Source organism: Prionailurus viverrinus, chromosome A2, assembly GCF_022837055.1.
Source record: "Prionailurus viverrinus isolate Anna chromosome A2, UM_Priviv_1.0, whole genome shotgun sequence".
Taxonomy (NCBI): Eukaryota; Metazoa; Chordata; class Mammalia; order Carnivora; family Felidae; genus Prionailurus; species Prionailurus viverrinus.
Window position 1 is genome coordinate 86,939,390 of NC_062562.1, and position 17,653 is coordinate 86,957,042.

General features: G+C 38.3%; 1 protein-coding gene across 5 annotated transcripts in view; it reads right to left on the reverse strand.

Annotated features, from left to right (window-relative positions):
- CACNA2D1 (calcium voltage-gated channel auxiliary subunit alpha2delta 1) overlaps nt 1-17,653 on the reverse strand; it is a 709,277-nt gene that overhangs the window by 399,417 nt on the left and 292,207 nt on the right. For all 5 annotated transcript variants that reach the window (XR_007150230.1, XM_047849277.1, XM_047849276.1 and 2 more), the window contains one exon: nt 6,472-6,553. Coding sequence is in view for 4 of the 5 variants with exons in the window: in XM_047849276.1 (XP_047705232.1) it covers nt 6,472-6,553 (82 nt within the window). In the remaining variant the exon portion in view is untranslated. The remainder of the gene's footprint in view (nt 1-6,471; nt 6,554-17,653) is intronic.

Consider the following 17,653-nt stretch of genomic DNA (forward strand, 5'->3'; position numbering starts at 1 on the left):
AATGACCCAAATTCGTTTTACTGCCAACAAAATAATTTTTGAAAGCAGCACAGTTTAATTTGCTCTTAACCATTATACTTAACAAATGGCTTTTCTAAAGCAAAACTGCTACCTATCAATGCTGATAGACAACTTTACAAATTTATATTAACACAAAGAATTCCATACGTTGATTTTTGCCTCAAATTTTTCAGTCCTCCTAGAGCCGTTTTCCAACCTGAGAGCTCCTGACAATTTTACCAGATGACTCTTTGTTGTGAGATGGTGTCCTGTGCATTGTGGGATGTATAGCAGCATCCTTGGCCTCTTGACTCTAGATGCCAGGAGCACCCCCCTCCTCCGGTTGTGACCATCACAAATGTTTCCAAGCACTGACAAATGTCTCCTGCCCCTGGCTGAGAACCACGGCTCTAGACATAAAGGCATGAAATGTCTTCAGGAAAAGTAAATAATGAGGAGCTGTATGCTGTACCCTGAGAGTGTGCAGTAGCAGATGATGGTCTTTTATGCCATTCATCTTCGTGCTAGAGAAGCTGCCACGTGGTTGTATCACGTAGGGGTTCTTAGCCTCCATCTTCATTGTGCTGCTCACGGACAAGAAGAGAGCACAGGCGGCATTCTATCATTCTCTCTGTAATCAGTATTACCCAACCATTAGGTTGCTCTTTGGAAAAACAACGAATAATCATTTATCCCTTAAGTACTAGTACAATGTAAGCAGGTGTTAAGTACTGATTGATAATGGAACGGATTAGTAAAAGAAAAAAAAAAAACCTTTTATGAGTCTTTTACTATTCATGTTTGTGAACCCACAGTACTTCATTTAAAAACCAGTTAATAAAATCTTGAAAGTCACCATCACATTAGAAATGCCCTGGAGTTTATTCCATACCTTTAAAAACGAATGTAATTAACCACTGCTCAAAAAAATTAGCGTCTTAATTTAAAACCTCCAGTGGATGGGTGCAGGGAACCCATACTCTCTACTGATAGTACTCTCTGCAGTCAAAATAGACTTCTGGCTACTTAGAGAGAGAAAAAAAAAATGGGTTTTTCCCCTAAAATAACTGCAATCTCAAGTTGCCTACGTAATTATGGTAATTGATTTAGTTACAACATTTCCTCATTGAGAGAATGCTAAATAAAACCAGTAATTCTGGGTTTGCTTGTTTTTTATCTCTTTCAAAATATAGTCTTCACAACTGCTTCTTAATATCAATATCCAATAAGGTTATATTTGAAAATTAATTGTATTACTCTTATAAAATAGTAATTATGCTACATTTGTAAAGTAATATGAAGATAAGGCGACATTTTAAAACATAAAGCTACATTTTAACATAACATAAGCATTTAACGTTTTCGTAGCATCTGTGATGACTTCCCCGTTTCATTTCCTATTTCCTTTTTCCCCTATAACATTTCTGCGAGGAAGAGAGAGTGTTAAGATCTATCTCGCTTGACAAGCAGGTAACAGGAAATCTAATACCACCCAGCTACTTAGCAGCTCTCTCCAGAGTAGAAAAGAAAACCCCAGCCCTTGCTGTTGCCTCAGCATCTTGCTGATTCCTCGTCAGAATCACCCATGATTAATTATGTTCTTCTCTAGAGTATCTTCTTTTGTAAATAAATTAATATATGAAGCTCTCCACCACCTAGAAAATGAATATTCTATTTACATAAGTGACGTGACCACAATGTCAAAGTAAAAGCATCAGTCTATTAATACCATGAGTTACTAATGAAATTATTCACTTAAAACATTTATGTAAATACTAACTTAATTAAGAGTACTGAATGCTCAATATTTAGACACATTTCATAGTCACATCTTTGAAAGCATACTGAAATATGTACGCATTGATTTTAATATAATCTTAACGTATGAAATCACAATAGTGAATCAAAAGCCAGAAAATTCTATGATGATACCAATGCAGAATGATTTTACCTCCAAAGGTACAATTCGGTGGGGGGGGGGGGGGAGGATTCACCAATTTTCTTAAAAACATTCGCATATTCTAACCTAACATGTTAGAAATGCAGACAGAATCTGCATGTAAGAAGAAAGCCTTAAAACAAGGTGACACACATTGTGTCAACTCTCTTACAAAGCTAAAGGGATAGAATAATGTCTGTTAACAAAAAGACTGGATTCCCAGAGCATCCTGAATTGTCAGAAAATACAACACGGCATTGGAACTGAAACAGAAGGTAAGTGTCAGATATTGTGGGTGAAGATTTCAAAATGCGTACGTTGTTAACACTGTAGGAATCACCCCTGCACCTGAGATAAATACAAGAGGAGTCTGGGAAGCTTACAAATCATCCAAAAAAGCCATAAGAAAGGCCTCATATTATATGTAGGATGGGAAAGGAACAGAAAAGGAAATGTAGCAGAGGCCTCTTGCGATGTCCAGAAAGCTACAAATGTCTCTGCCTCTGGCCACGGGGATACAGAGGGAGTTAGACCTTTACTGTCCCTGGGCGCCAGGGTTGAGGCACTTAAGTCCCCTCAGGCACAGAATTCCAGGAGTTACTCACTCACTCTGCGGATGGTGCAAGTTTCCAACTCTCCAGAGTGCCTCCTTCAATTCTGCACCCCCTAAAGATCACACGCCTCGCCTCAGTCTAAGTTCCGCTGGTGCCGCGGCCCCACCCGACCCTCACCAGGAAAAGAGACCTATTTGGAATGACCTATTTGAAAAAACTCCACCTCTCTCAAAACATCGTCTTCACACCAGCTTCCTAATATCAAATATGTTCTGCTTAGAGGTGAAGGAGTTACTACAGACTTAAGCAAACGTAAATGAGAACCACCAGTCCAATTTTTTTAATGAACAGGAGGCCCCAAGGAAGTCTTGGATTCCTAAAGGAAAAGGGGGAGGTGGAAAAAAAAATCGTCTAAAAGGACAACAAAACTCGCAGATGGTTGTGATTTGCTTACATTATTGTGATTTGTTTTCCACACAGGAGGGTCGGTCAGGGGACCAACTGAGGATCTCAGACCTATTTGCAGAGTTCTGTTTTCTTTTTTTCTTTTTTTCACTTTTTTAAAGAGCTGGGGAGGGGCAGAGAGAGGGAGTGAGAGAGAAAATCCCACAAAAGCTCCACACTGCCAGTGCAGAGCCCAATGCGGGACTCAAACCCACAAACCACAAGATCATGACCTGAGCTGAAATCCTGAGTCAGACACGTAACCAACTGTGTTCTTTTAAAACAACTTTTTGCAGAATTAAAAGTGTCTCTCATTGAAAAACAAACAGCAGTTTGTTTTTATCGATTCATCTTTAAAAAAGTTCCTCACAAAGCAAATTATCATTCTTACAGAACCCATTAATTCAGAATATCTGATAATTTAGATACTGGTTGAAATTTAAGTATATTTGTACATGAAATATTTTATCAACATATTAAGTAAGAAAATAGTTGCTCAAGAATGTTTTACAAACTTAAAAACTTTGTTTCCAAGAATACTAAGACCACCTTAATTTTTTTAATGTTATCTATTAGTTAATATATGATCATCAGCCTCTCTCTACTTGTCAGCTACAGGAATTCATAGGTCTATGTATGTGTGTTTAAGAGCCATAAAATGGGACTGCTCAAAGATTTCAAAGAAGACACAAATTAAAAAAAAAAAACATCCTTTGTTCATGGATCGGAAGAATTAATATACTTCAAACGGCTATACTACCCAAAGTCATAATCCCCATCAAAATACAAAAGGCATTTTTCAAAACATAGAAGAAGAAATCCTAAAATCTGCATATGGCTTGTTAAAAACAGAAGATAATATTGTATTATAGGTGTATGTAAGGTGGTAACATTACAATCGTACTGCAATATATAAATGTATCAAGTAACACAATGTACATCTTCCATTAACACAATGTATTAATCATTATCAATCTTCCTGGGCTAGTATTTAATGATGCCATAAAGCAATTTTTATAAAATTAGAAAGTTGCCTTCTTTTAGCTATGTTGCCTCATCGTAGCTGCTTCTGAACCTTCAGGTAACAAGCTAGTTCTGTCCTGTGATGCCAGGAAAAACAGATCCATTAAATAATTAGGGAAGAATCACCATTTCCACAATATTAAATATCAACCTAGGAACCTGCTAAATTCCTCTATTCAACTTTTGATCCTCACCGTGCATCTAATACCCCCAAACTCAGCATAAAGTTCACTCTCGGGGCACCTGGGTGGCCCAGCAGGTTAAGCATCTGACTTTGGCACAGGTCATGATCTCTCGGTATGTGACTTTGAGACCCACGTTGGGCTCTGTGCTGGCAGCTCAGAGCCTGGAGCCTGCTTTGGAATCTGTATCTCCCTCTCGCTCTCTGCCCCTCCCCCGACTCATGCTTGCTCTCTCGCGCGCGCACTCTCTCACTCTGAAAAATAAATACACGTTGAAAAAATAATAATAAAGTTCACTCTCAAGTCTGGTGTCCTTCAACTACTCTGAGCTTTAAGTTTCCATGGCCAAAAAGAAATGCAACCCTTTAGCCCCCATCAAGGACCTTTTCTTTCTAGGCAAAAGGATAGGGGCATATGGAATCATTTATCTATGCAAAATAACACTCTTTATGAGCCCCAATACTTAATATTTTTCCAATAATAGATTCTGCATTCTCTCTCTCTCCCATCCCTTGTTATAATATATAATTATATTATTTGTATTTTTTTTCTGTCACATAGTTAGGTATATGTCTCATAAGCAAAACGCTGTGGGGATTTTCTTTCCTCCTGTTCGTTCTATTTTTTTATCCAAATTCAGACTAGGCCATTTATTCATTCATCAATATTTGCAGTATTCTTAGTAATCTGTGCTTGATAGAGCATAATGGAAATCAGGTAAGTTGTTTTTGGTTTTTGTTTTTTTTTTTTAATGATTCATTGCAAAAGGCAGATTCGGCAAAAGGGTTTACATCTTAACACCAAAAGTAAAAGTGAGGTCAGCCAAGAAAGTGGTTTCTGAGGCTGGAGAAACCCTGGAGTGAAGGACAGCTCCTGAGAGCAGTGTATTCTTAATCTCAAACTGCCAATAAAGAGAGTCATAGAACTTCTAACCAGAATCTGTCAAGTCTCATTTCTTTTTTCTCATTCCACAAACTGTCACTTTCATAGAGGCTCGCCTTATTATCCGACACAATTTCATTTTTTTTAACACATTGTCCAATAAGGAATCATTGCAGACCCCAAGCATCACCTTCCAGTAAGTAGCTTTCCAGAACCTTTGCGCCCACAAAATGGAAATTTCTGAGTAGTACAGTGTCAGTCCTCTGAAGAGAGGAACTGCATTTCTGTCAATCGTTGGTACCTGAATGGTGCCTGAGACATACTATGTGCTTAACAAGTGTTGATGAGAATTAAATTTAATCATTGTTATTCACAGGGAAACACTTTTCATTTCCAAATGTATTCCCTATCTCCTCTCACAGATATTTGTTTTTTAAGATACTTTTGCATGTTGAAACTTCCAACTGGTTTATGAAGAGATTCTAGAATAACTTTTTAAAGTATTTGTTAGTAGGTTTCTTTATGAAATTCAAACAATATATAAGGTAACCATATATTCTAGTTTCTGCCTGGGAGGAATATTCACATATAAATATTCTTATCACAAATATTCATATATCATACATATATTTGCTTTTATATCTCACCCCACCAACTCCTCACATTTTTGGAAAACAAAAGGTCTCACTGTAACACTAAGAACACAAGATAAAAGTACTTTCAAATTATTACATTACTTACACTAGTATCGAAGTAGTGAGACTGTAAAGAAATGACATTTAATTTTTTTTTAATCTCATGGAAATTACATGTAAATGCTCTTTTCCAAGGAAAATAATCTACATAAGATGCTATACAAATATTTATACGCTGCTATCATTCCCAAGAATCATTTTAGAGTGACTTTCATAGCCATTTCATAAATCAGAAGAAGAAAACATATTTTATAGTGTCTCCTTCTCTGACACAAAAATCTTTATTACCCATCTCAATGACTCACTCTAGTCTCCAGACATGGCTATAAACACTTTCCAGCCATTTTTAAAAATACTATCTACCCTCAAAAAAAGAACATGTGTTCCCACTGAGGATATTCAAAAGAATCCATCAAGGACTTAAAGTCACCACGGTGTGAGAGATTCTAAAATATACCCTGAAGAACAGGCATATGAAACCCCACTATGAGTTTTAGGGGAGTCTGCACATCACATGAACTCATCTAAGGTAAGGCTGTGTGTAAAGTGTAAAGCATGGTGAGAACGCGACATTAATTGCCGGGAATGACATTCTTTGCTCACAATAACTAGCAGGTACCAAGGGTCCTTCTCAGAATCTCACTACCCGATGCACATGAAAAATCACATCCTATTCATAATATAGAAACGCAATTTCCTAGAAGATAAGAGCTGCATTCAAAGATTCACAAATGTCTTGCAGTTGTACTCACATCAACAAGCTGATTGACTCCACTTGCTGTTTTTGCCAGTGTGACAAGGTCTTCTTGCATCTTATCCACCCATGACTTGATACTGCAGAAACCAGAAGAGAATGTTCCATCAGAACTCTGGTAAAGCCAAGCCACACACATTCGATATTCATGCCGTACATAATTCATTAAAGCGCCTCGAAATCTCTCCCTTCCCCCAAGTTCCTACTATGTCCACCCTCCCAACCCATTCTCAAATTACAAAACCAATGAACCTTTAGGGTCCACTTCTTAGGATGGTGATACCCCACAAAACATAAAAGAGCAAGGGACACAGATGTCTTGTTCAACATAAGGGTATTCCCTTAATTTTTATGAAAATTATATTAATAGTTACTAAACAAATTATTCTAAACATGGAGCACCTGGGTGGCTCAGCAGGTTAAGCACCCAACTCTTGATTTTGGCTCAGGTCATGATCTCATAGTCATGAGATCAAGCCCCATGTAGCTTGGGATTTATTTACTTATTTTCTTTCTTTTCTTTTCTCTTTTTCTTTTCTTTTCTTTTCTTTCTTTTTCTTTCTTTCTCTCTCTCTTGGGATTTATTTTCTTTCTTTCTTTCTTTCTTTCTTTCTTTCTTTCTTTCTCTTTTTCTTTCTCTCTTTCTCTCTCTTTCTTTACCTCTTTCTCTCTCCCCCACCATTCCCACTCTCCCCCTTTCAATATAAATAAATGCACATTAAAAAAAAATTAACTAGGGGTGCCTCGGTAGCTCAGTCAATTAAGACTCTGACTTCAGCTCAGGTCATGATCTCACTCACGACTTGTGAGTTCAAGCCCCACGTCAGGTTCTGTGCTAACAGCTAAGAGCTTGGAGCCTGCTTCAGATTCTGAGTCTCCCTCTCTGTGCTCCTCCCCTGTTCGTGCTCTCTTGCCCCTTCAAAAATAAATAAACATTAAAAAATTTTACTTTAACTAAACTTCATCCTTTAGCTTGTAAGTCTTCTTAATATAATACTAAGGAGGTGTTACAGGTAGAATATTTGAAAAAAAAAGTAAGAAAATATAAATTCTTTTAAATTTTTCATAATTCTATTAGACAGTGGATAACCACTGTTAATATTTTGATATACTCTCTTCTCATCTTTTAAAATTCTTTCACACAGTTGAAAGCCTATTATGTAAAATTTGTATCTCTTGGTTTGCTTAAGTCATACAACAAATACTCCCTCATGCCATTATAAATATTTTATAAACATTGTGTGTTAATACATTATATTCCATTATCTCTACATGCCATAATATATTTGACCATCCTTTTTGGTTAAAATATAGAGCTTTAACCACTGTAAATTACACAGCAGCAAATACCTTACTGCGTAAAGTTTAAAACTATTTCATTTCCTAAGCTAGACTTTTAAATTTGGAATTCCTGGATCAAGCCTTAAGTTTTAAAGAAACATGTTGAGCATTAAAATTATGACGGGAAGATTTCAGTTCAAATCCTTTTCATGTATATACTTCAGATTAATGAAATGGAGACTTTAAAATACAAGTTATGGACATCAGGGCATTTTAGAAAAGCTTAAGTCAATGGTCTTATTTCTTCCTGATATTAGAGACATTACCAAATAGCACACAATGTTCCCCCTTCAAATGAATATAATTTGTAATCCCTTCATATATTTCATTTATTCATCCTTATTTATAAAAAGACATAAAATGTGTATTATTTTCTGCCCATGCAAATATAAGAAAACACTAGTAAGAATAAGAAATTATATATTTGAATTTGAACTTCTGTCTACATATATATGACATCTGTATTTATCTTTTCCTTACATATCCTACTTCTTCAAATTTGATGAGTATCAAATGTTCTTCCACCTTTAAGAGACCATATCCGAGAGTGGTTTAGAAAAGTGCTGTTTTGAAAATTAACTATGCGGGCGCCTGGGTGGCTCAGTAAGTTAAGTGTCTGACTCTTGAGTTCATTCAGCTTAAGTCATGATCTCACGGTTTGTGAGTTCAAGCTCCACGTCAGGCTGTGCTGACAGCAGGAGCCTGCTTGGGATTCTCTCTCTCTGCTCCTCCTGGACTCATGCTCGCTCGCTTTCTATCTCTCTCAAAATAAATAAAAAAGCATTAAAAAAAATTAACCGTGTATTTCATAAGTGTTCAATTATGAGATTTAACCACGTTTTTCTTTCTTTTCCTTGAATAGATAACAATTCCAATAGAACTACAATGTTACCAACTTTTTGTCAGATAAATTTAAATGTAACAGAAGAAAAAATTAAATGTGGGGGAAGAAAGCATAATGCAATAAAGGGATCTAAATGAGGTACACAAGAACATATAAAAAATAAGCTGATAGGGCTGCCTTGAAGGCTCAGTTGAGCATCCAACTCTCGACTGGTCAACCCGAAAGGTCAGGTCGTGATTCCACGGTCGTGGGATCAAGCCCCGTACTGGGGCTCTGCACTGAGTATGGAACTTGAGTTTTGCTCTCTCTCCCTCTCTCTCTCTCCCCAGCTAGAATGGGCTCTCTTTCTCTCTCAAAAAGTACATACACACACACACACATACATACGTACATAAGCTGATAAGCTAAAGAGGAAGAAGGAAAACAGAAAGTCACCAAAAAAAGGAAGACATGCCTTAAAGAAAAACACAGAGAATTGACTTACATGTGAGGCAAACTAATTAATACATAAAAGCTGGGGGTACTTGCACACAAATGAAAATAAGGAAGAATATCTACTGAACCATGCTATACAAATAAGATTTTCAAAGGTAAATAAATATCAAGAAACAAAAAATAAATACCTGGGAGGAGGTTATAGAAAGAAAGCTATAGAATCGTTAAAATGAAGGCTACAAACCACATTATTCTAATGCTATGCTTTCTGCTGTTTATAAACTGGTGCATATTGTAGGGGCCAAAGGCAGGCCACCATGATGGACCCAAGATGCACCACTTTAGCATGAAAATTATTTTAAATTAAAAGCAATCAAATTCCAGTAGATTTAGCAAAAGCTCTTTAGCCCCTCAACTGTCTGCTTGTATATCGAAGACAGCTATGTATAGAGATTCTTCCTTACCTAAGAAACATATCTACATAATAGGGAACCTCTGTTTTTGAATAATCTCCTTTTACCTTCTTGCTAATGGTCTTTCTCCCCTTTGTAACCTCAGACTCCATTCCTCCCCTTAGCTTCATACAAGCGTCATGTTGCTTCAATGTCTTTGAAATTTCCGTGTCTGTGTGGATTCCCCACAGGTATGCTATTAAATTTGATTTTCTTCTATTAATGTGTCTCATGTCAAGGGGATTCTTAATTCAGCCAGATAGAGCTTCAATGGCAGAGTGAATTCTTCCTCCCCAATAATACATTTGAAAAACACTATAAATATTAGTATTCTTATTACTATTATTAGATAAACAACTGTATTAGATACTGTTTATTAGATATGTACTGTTATTAGATAAATAAATTGTGCTCCATTTCTACACTAAGAATAATAAATTACGGTAGGGAATGGGCAGGCGCAAAGACCACTGACACCATTTTCTAATTCACATCATACTATTTCAATTCTCCAAACAGTTACTCAACAAGTCCTAAAACCCCGAGTATATAAGTCACCTCTTCCCAAGGCAACTGGGTGGCCCAGTTGGTTAAGCATCTGTCTTAGGCTCAGGTCAGGATCTCACAGTTCGTAGGTTCGAGCCCTGTGTTGGGCTCTGTGCTGGCATCTCAGAGCCTAGAACCTGCCTCAAATTGTTAGTCTCTCTCTCTGTCTACCCCTCCCTGCTCACGTTATGTCTCTATCGCTCAAATATAAAATAAACATTATAAATCAATCAATCAATCATCTTTTCCCAAATGTAATTCTCAACATTGACAAACAGAAGTATTATGGGGCGCCTGGGTGGCGCAGTCGGTTAAGCGTCCGACTTCAGCCAGGTCACGATCTCGCAGTCCGTGAGTTCGAGCCTCGCGTCAGGCTCTGGGCTGATGGCTCAGAGCCTGGAGCCTGTTTCCGATTCTGTGTCTCCCTCTCTCTCTGCCCCTCCCCTGTTCATGCTCTGTCTCTCTCTGTCCCAAAAATAAATAAATGTTGAAAAAAAAATTTTTTTTTTAAAAAGTATTATATATCCCCGGAGCTACTGGGTGGCTCAGTCAGTCGAGCGACCGACTTCGGCTCAGGTCATGATCTCACAGTTTATGAGTTCGAGCCCCACGTCGGGCTCTGTGCTGACAGCTCAGAGCCTGGAGCCTGCTTCTGATTCTGTGTCTCCCTCTCTCTCTGCCCCTCCCCCACTCATGCTCTGTCTCTGTCTCAGAAATAAACATTAAAAAAAAAAGAATTGTTATATATCCATTTCGCTAGGCAACTGAGAGACAAAGACGATATATGTGAAAAAACAAAAACAGAAAAAAAAAACCCACAACTCACGCCTGAATTCTGATTTATGCTAAAGTGATCCAAAACGTGCATTCTAACTTGACACCTGAGTGTACTGTCACTGCCAGTGTTCATTGAGATTAACCTGTTTTGGCTGAAAGTAATCGAGGACCTATCCACTCTTCTCACCTCCAATGACAAGCTGTCAAGAACACTTTATAGGAGCAAGGATTATTTTTCATAGATATGAGGTGCTACCTGGTTTTTCTAAAATTCATGAGTACTATGCCTTTCCAACCTGGAATTAGAAGATTATAATGACCAAGAAATAAGCAAAGACCCCATTCATCAAAAAAGGGAAAAATTACACAAGGCAAAACTCATAGCTGCAGATTCTTTCTTGGACTTTCTCTTTCTCAGTAAATTGTCAAGCACATACGTACAATCACTAAGCTCTATTTTACTACCGCCAGAAGGTACCGTGAAATTTGAGACAATTAGAGAGGATATATCCTTTTCATGTAATAAGAAATGAATACAGCAGTCCACAAGGAGGAATTCATTGTTTGCTCTTTGTTAATCCATTCAACAAGAACTCACGTCTGCTGGAGATATCAAAAACTGCAGATGCAGAAATGACAAATATATGCCTTATAATCCAAGCTCAATCCTATGACCCTGGCATCATGACCTGTGCCGAAATCAAGAGTTGGATGCTCAACTGACTAAGCAGCCCAGGCACCCCTACCCTTCCAAGTTGTTAACTTAGATAAAACTTAGACAATAGAAGGCAGGTTAACAAAAGACAGGTTTAACAGGGGAAAGCACACATATTTAATACACGTTTTACATGACACAGGAACCTTCATAAGGAAATGAAGACTCAAAGAAAGGGTTAAACCTGAGTGTGCTTCTGCTAAGTCTGATAAAGACTAGAAAGTCATGGAAAGATATAATAGAGCAAAGAGTATGAACAAAGTGTAGTAAAGTAGGGGGAACTTAACAAAGACGATGCATTCACATTCTTTTCTCTGTCCCTTGTCTTCAGAAATAAAGGATGCTCCTTTCCTCTGGGGTTAGGGAAGGCCATTTTCATAGGAAGGGAAGGTCAGGAAGTCCTTGCATGTGACATTTCTCAAACTCCTTCAGCTTAAAATATTCCGTATCATATTTGGGGGTAGTGTGTCCTGAATTCTACCAGCGGGATACATTTCAGGACCAAGAGATAATCACTTAAAGTTTATCAAGTAGTAATGCAGGGAGATGGATGGAGAAGACTTTCTGGAGTAACAGCTACTTGAAGTGAGATATGAAAGATGAGTGGAATTTGACAAAATTGAGAAAGCACGTAAATAAGAATGAAGGCAGAAGGAATATAAAAGATGGCCTAAGTCGTCTGAATAGCTGGCTGGTTCGACAAATGACACAGAATGGGAGCAGGCATGGCAGGGACAAAATTGAGGGAGACAGATGGTCCAGACCAAGTGTCTTAAATAACATTGTGAGGCATTCAGAATGACTTCCCAAAATAATGGAGAGATCATGGAAAATGTGAAGTTAGAGAGTCACAAGAGCAATTAAGTATCTATAAACATCATGAAGTAATTTTTCAGACAGCTAAGTGGACAGTGGCTCTGAGGGAAAATGAAAAATGAGAAAGGAGGGTCTAGATAAGAAATGATGGGGATTCAAACCAGCCCAGTAGCAGTAAGAGGAGACAGAAAAATGGAGGAGAGGTCAAGTACGAGAAATTTTCTCAACAAAAATTCTGAAGTATAAACAACAGAATTTCATGTTCTACTGGACATAGACAGCGAATGGAGAAAGGATTTTAGAATGATTCATGGAGTTCTTCAATTAAACAATAATAGGACATTTTGATAGAGAAAGCACAGAAGGAACAATTTAGAGAGACACTGATGAGTTTTTATTGGTTCAATTAGACATGTTTTGGGGAGATCCATGTGGAGATATTCAGTAGGCAACTGAATGTACTAGGCTTGGAGTTGTCTGAAGTTTAATACGAATATAAAGATTTGATGTTTACGATGTATGTAAAGGACATTAGGTAAATCAACGTATGACTCTCAAAGGACAGTGTATGGAAGGAGGAAGGAAATACACAGTACTAGAACTCTGGAAAGTAATGTTTAAAGAACTGGCAGAGGATGTGAGTAGTAGCAAAAGAGAAGAAAATCCAAGAACAACACTATCACAAAGCCCACAGACAGGAAAAGTCTCCAGAGAGGATGTAGGTATAGAGTCATCAAATAAGGTGGGAGAAGTCTACTCACCTTATGTGTAAGGAGAATGAGAGAAACACAAATTGAAGCCTAGTAAAGAATGAAGTACAAAGAATTAGTACTTATCTTTGTTTTTTAACATGAGAGATTGAAGCATGCTTCCATGTGTAAGAACAGCAAGTAGAGAAGGAAACACTGAAGATTCAAGAGTGAACATGTAATTTGTTGACAGAGCAAGGTCCTTCAGAAGACTCTAGATCAGGCTTCTTCTTGCTCACCCCTTGTATTCCAAATATGAGACTGGAGATTAAATGAATAAATAAGCATAACACAGGAGACACCCAATCCACAGCTAAAAGGGAGGATACCTCTTCCATGGAGATAGAAAGGAAAATGTAAAAGCTTTTAGGTAAATGGAAACAACCAGAACAACTTGATCAAAAAGTTGAGACATTTCCACTTACTGGTCTCTATTTCTTTTTTTTTTTTAACGTTTTTTTTATTATTTATTTTTGGGACAGAGAGAGACAGAGCATGAACGGAGGAGGGGCAGAGAGAGAGGGAGACACAGAATCGGAAACAGGCTCCAGGCTCTGAGCCATCAGCCCAGAGCCCGACGCGGGGCTCGAACTCACGGACCGCGAGATCGTGACCTGGCTGAAGTCGGACGCTTAACCGACTGTGCCACCCAGGCGCCCCTATTTCTTTTGTAATAAAAGAGACAGAGTCATCTGTTCAGAGATGAGCAGCGGCTATTAAGGTAGGCTTGCAAAGAAAGCTTGGAGGTTTAAAAAAGAGCATTAGCTGGAGGGTATTTAAAGATGTGCCCTATACTGAAGGTCATCATTTTTTTTCTGGTAGTAATCAGCATAACTGTGTGACTTTCTTCACTATCTCTTGACTGGAGAGGGAAAGAGGAGAGAAAAAAGGCATTCAGACAAATATGGGGCAGGTATCAGCAGGCAGGAAAGGATAAGGAAAAGTGAATTGCAGGACCTGAAAATTTCAGGATCGCTACTCATTCTAAATAATGAAGACACCAAAAATCGCATTAAAGTGTTACAGTATTCTATTCATAAACAAGGTCTCTTTTCCAAATCTTTTTTCTATGAAATAAAAAATCCTATTATACTATTTCTCGGGAGATGTGGAAATACTGCCACTGCCGAATTTCAAAACTTTCTCATTTTTTGTTAGTTTTTAGCCTAACAATCTTCTAAAAGAACATGCTTGGAGATGAAACAAAGGAAGTGGCCCGAATACGCATACCCTGCTTCACATCACTTAAAACAATATATGCATTTTTACAGGACAAATTCCTAAAATCACCATAAAATAAAAGGGATTGCTCACAGAAAGTTTAATAGTTTGAAGGTTTTCTCTTCGGAATAGATATATATATGCTACAATCTCTGACCAATGCATATTTGATCATATAGATACAACAGAAATTAAGTAACAGTTATACTATTTCTGTGAGAAAACACAATGGATTTCAAACAGGAACACACTTACTCTGCTTGGCTCGTTAGAAATGAAACTCCCTGGCTTCGAGACTCAAGTGGTAACAGAGGCTTCACTATTATGATAGCTTTTGAGCAGGATGGGTAGTCAGGAGAGTAACAATGGATGGTGTTTGCAGCAGGAAACCGTAGGAAGCTCTCAAGAACTGAAATGCAGTCAATGTACGCATGCAACAGAACATTTCCTACCCCTTCGCTACCCCATTTCCCATTTTTACACTGTCCTCTTGACCCATGGTTCCTTTAACTCCCAGGACCCTATCGCCTACTCTTCCTTCTGTATTATTAAAAATGTTTTTTTGGGGGGGGGAGGGGCACCTGGGTGGCTCAGTTGGTTGAGTGTCCAACTTCAGCTCAGGTCACGATCTCATGGTTCGTGAGTTCGAGCCCCACACCAGCCTCACTGCTGTCAGCACAGAGCTTGCTTCAGATCCTGTCCCCCACCTCTGTCTGCCCCTCACCCACTCATATGTGTTCTCTCTCTCTCTCTCTCAAAAAAAATAAATAAACCTTTTTTTTTTTAAGTGTATTTATTTTGAGAGAGCGAGCACAAGATTGTCAGAGAGATAGCAAGGGAGAGGCATTCCCAAGCAGGCTCCACACCACCAGCACAGAGCCTGCCCCTCAAACTCAGGAACCATAAGATCATGACTTAAGCCAAAATCAAGAGTCAGATGGTTAACCAACTGAGCCACCCAGGCGCCCCGATCTATATTATAGTCTGACTCCTTTCATCCTCTTAAGATAAAATATTGTTGGTTTCTCAACATCTGTATTCGATCCTTTCCTCCTTTCTCTGTTTTCTTGATTTATACTGCTTCAAACTCTTACGACTTCGAAGTACCTGGGTGGCTCAGTCACTCGAGCAACTAACTCTTAATTGTGGCTCAGTTCATGATCCCGGATGATGGGAATGAGCCTGTGTCTGGATCCACACTAAGTGTGGAGCCAGTTTGATATTCTTTCCTTCCCTCTCTCTCCTTCCCTCTTTCTATTGCTCTCCCTCCCTCCCTCCTTCCCCCCTCTTCTACCCCCCACCCCGCTCATTCTCTCTCTCCAAAATATATATGTGCTAAAAAAAAAAACAAAAAACAAAAAACACCTCATGACTTCAACTATCACCTCACCTATATAAGCCCAACATCTGAGCTCCAGTTATATCTTAATGACCATTTGCTAGATCATTCCAACTTGATTTCCACCATCCTTTCTCAAAATACCTTCTAAAACTGAACTGAGTATCTCTCTTCCCCATGGTACGAACCCTCGTGTATTCCTTCTCCTTGTGGGAGTTTTAATAACAATAATCTTCTTGACCCATGCCACCAATTTTTTCATCATATCCCTCCTCCAATCCTTTGTTAAATAATAGCCTTTCAGCATTTCTTCCCAGCACATAGTTGATAGCTAAATGCATTAAAACCTTATTTTAATGCCAAACTCCATGCCAAAGTGATGAACAGTCGCTCTCTCACTCAGTTATCATAAAAACTAGTTGTTTGTTTTCCAAAGATGAGAAAAGTTATAGTCGAGAAAAGTTACACAACCCAGCCTTCCAGCATCTTACTTTCTAAGACCTTTCAGTTCAACCAGTCTCACGCATTTCCATGCGTGTGGTGGTCTGTTTCTGTGTTCTCCTTTGCTCTATAACCTCTCCCTGAAATTAATCCTCCACCACCACTATGATGGGATAAATTCCACAAATACTCTAGTATCACCTTTCACAACCCTCCAAACTAAAAATTTTCTCCTCTTTCCACTCAGCTCCAAAAGCATTTTAATTGTACTTGGTGCTTATTCCCCTGTACACGTTCAAGATTAGATGGATGCATTTTTATTCTCATTTAATCCTCAATGTGTTTATTATAGTACCCTACATATAGGAGGCACACAGGCATTTATAGAACCCATAGAAAAATATGTTGAAATGAAATGTCATTGCATTATTATGCTTTTAAAAAGCACAGTTTTATTTATTTATTTATTTATTTATTTATTTATTTATTTATTTATGTTTTTCAATATATGAAATTTATTATCAAATTGGTTTCCATACAACACCCAGTGCTCATCCCAAAAGGTGTCCTCCTCAATACCCATCACTCACCCTCCTCTCCCTCCCACCCCTCAGTTTGTTCTCAGTTTTTAAGAGTCTCTTATGTTTTGGCTCTCTCCCACTCTAACCTCTTTTTCTTTTTTTTTCCTTCCCCTCCTCCATGGGTTTCTGTAAGTTTCTCAGGATCCACATAAGAGTGAACGCATATGGTATCTGTCTTTCTCTGTATGGCTTATTTCACTTAGCATCACACTCTCCAGTTCCATCCACGTTGCTACAAAGGGCCATATTTCATTCTTTCTCATTGCCATGTAGTACTCCATTGTGTATATAAACCACAATTTCTTTATCCATTCATCAGTTGATGGACATTTAGGCTCTTTCCATAATTTGGATATTGTTGAGAGTGCTGCTATAAACATTGGGGTACAAGTGCCCCTATGCATCAGTACTCCTGTATCCCTTGGATAAATTCCTAGCAGTGCTATTGCTGGGTCATAGGGTAGGTCTATTTTTAATTTTCTGAGGAACCTCCACACTGGTTTCCAGAGTGGCTGCACCAATTTGCATTCCCACCAACAGTGCAAGAGAGTTCCCGTTTCTCCACATCCTCGCCAGCATCTATAGTCTCCTGATTTGTTCATTTTGGCCACTCTGACTGGCGTGAGGTGATATCTGAGTGTGGTTTTGATTTGTATTTCCCTGATAAGGAGCGACGTTGAGCATCTTTTCATGTGCCTGTTGGCCATCTGGATATCTTCTTTAGAGAAGTGTCTATTCATGTTTTCTGCCCATTTCTTCACTGGGTTATTTGTTTTTCAGGTATGGAGTTTGGTGAGCTCTTTATAGATTTTGGATACTAGCCCTTTGTCTGATATGTCATTTGCAAATATCTTTTCCCATTCCGTTGATTGCCTTTTAGTTTTGTTGGTTGTTTCCTTTGCTGTGCAGAAGCTTTTTATCTT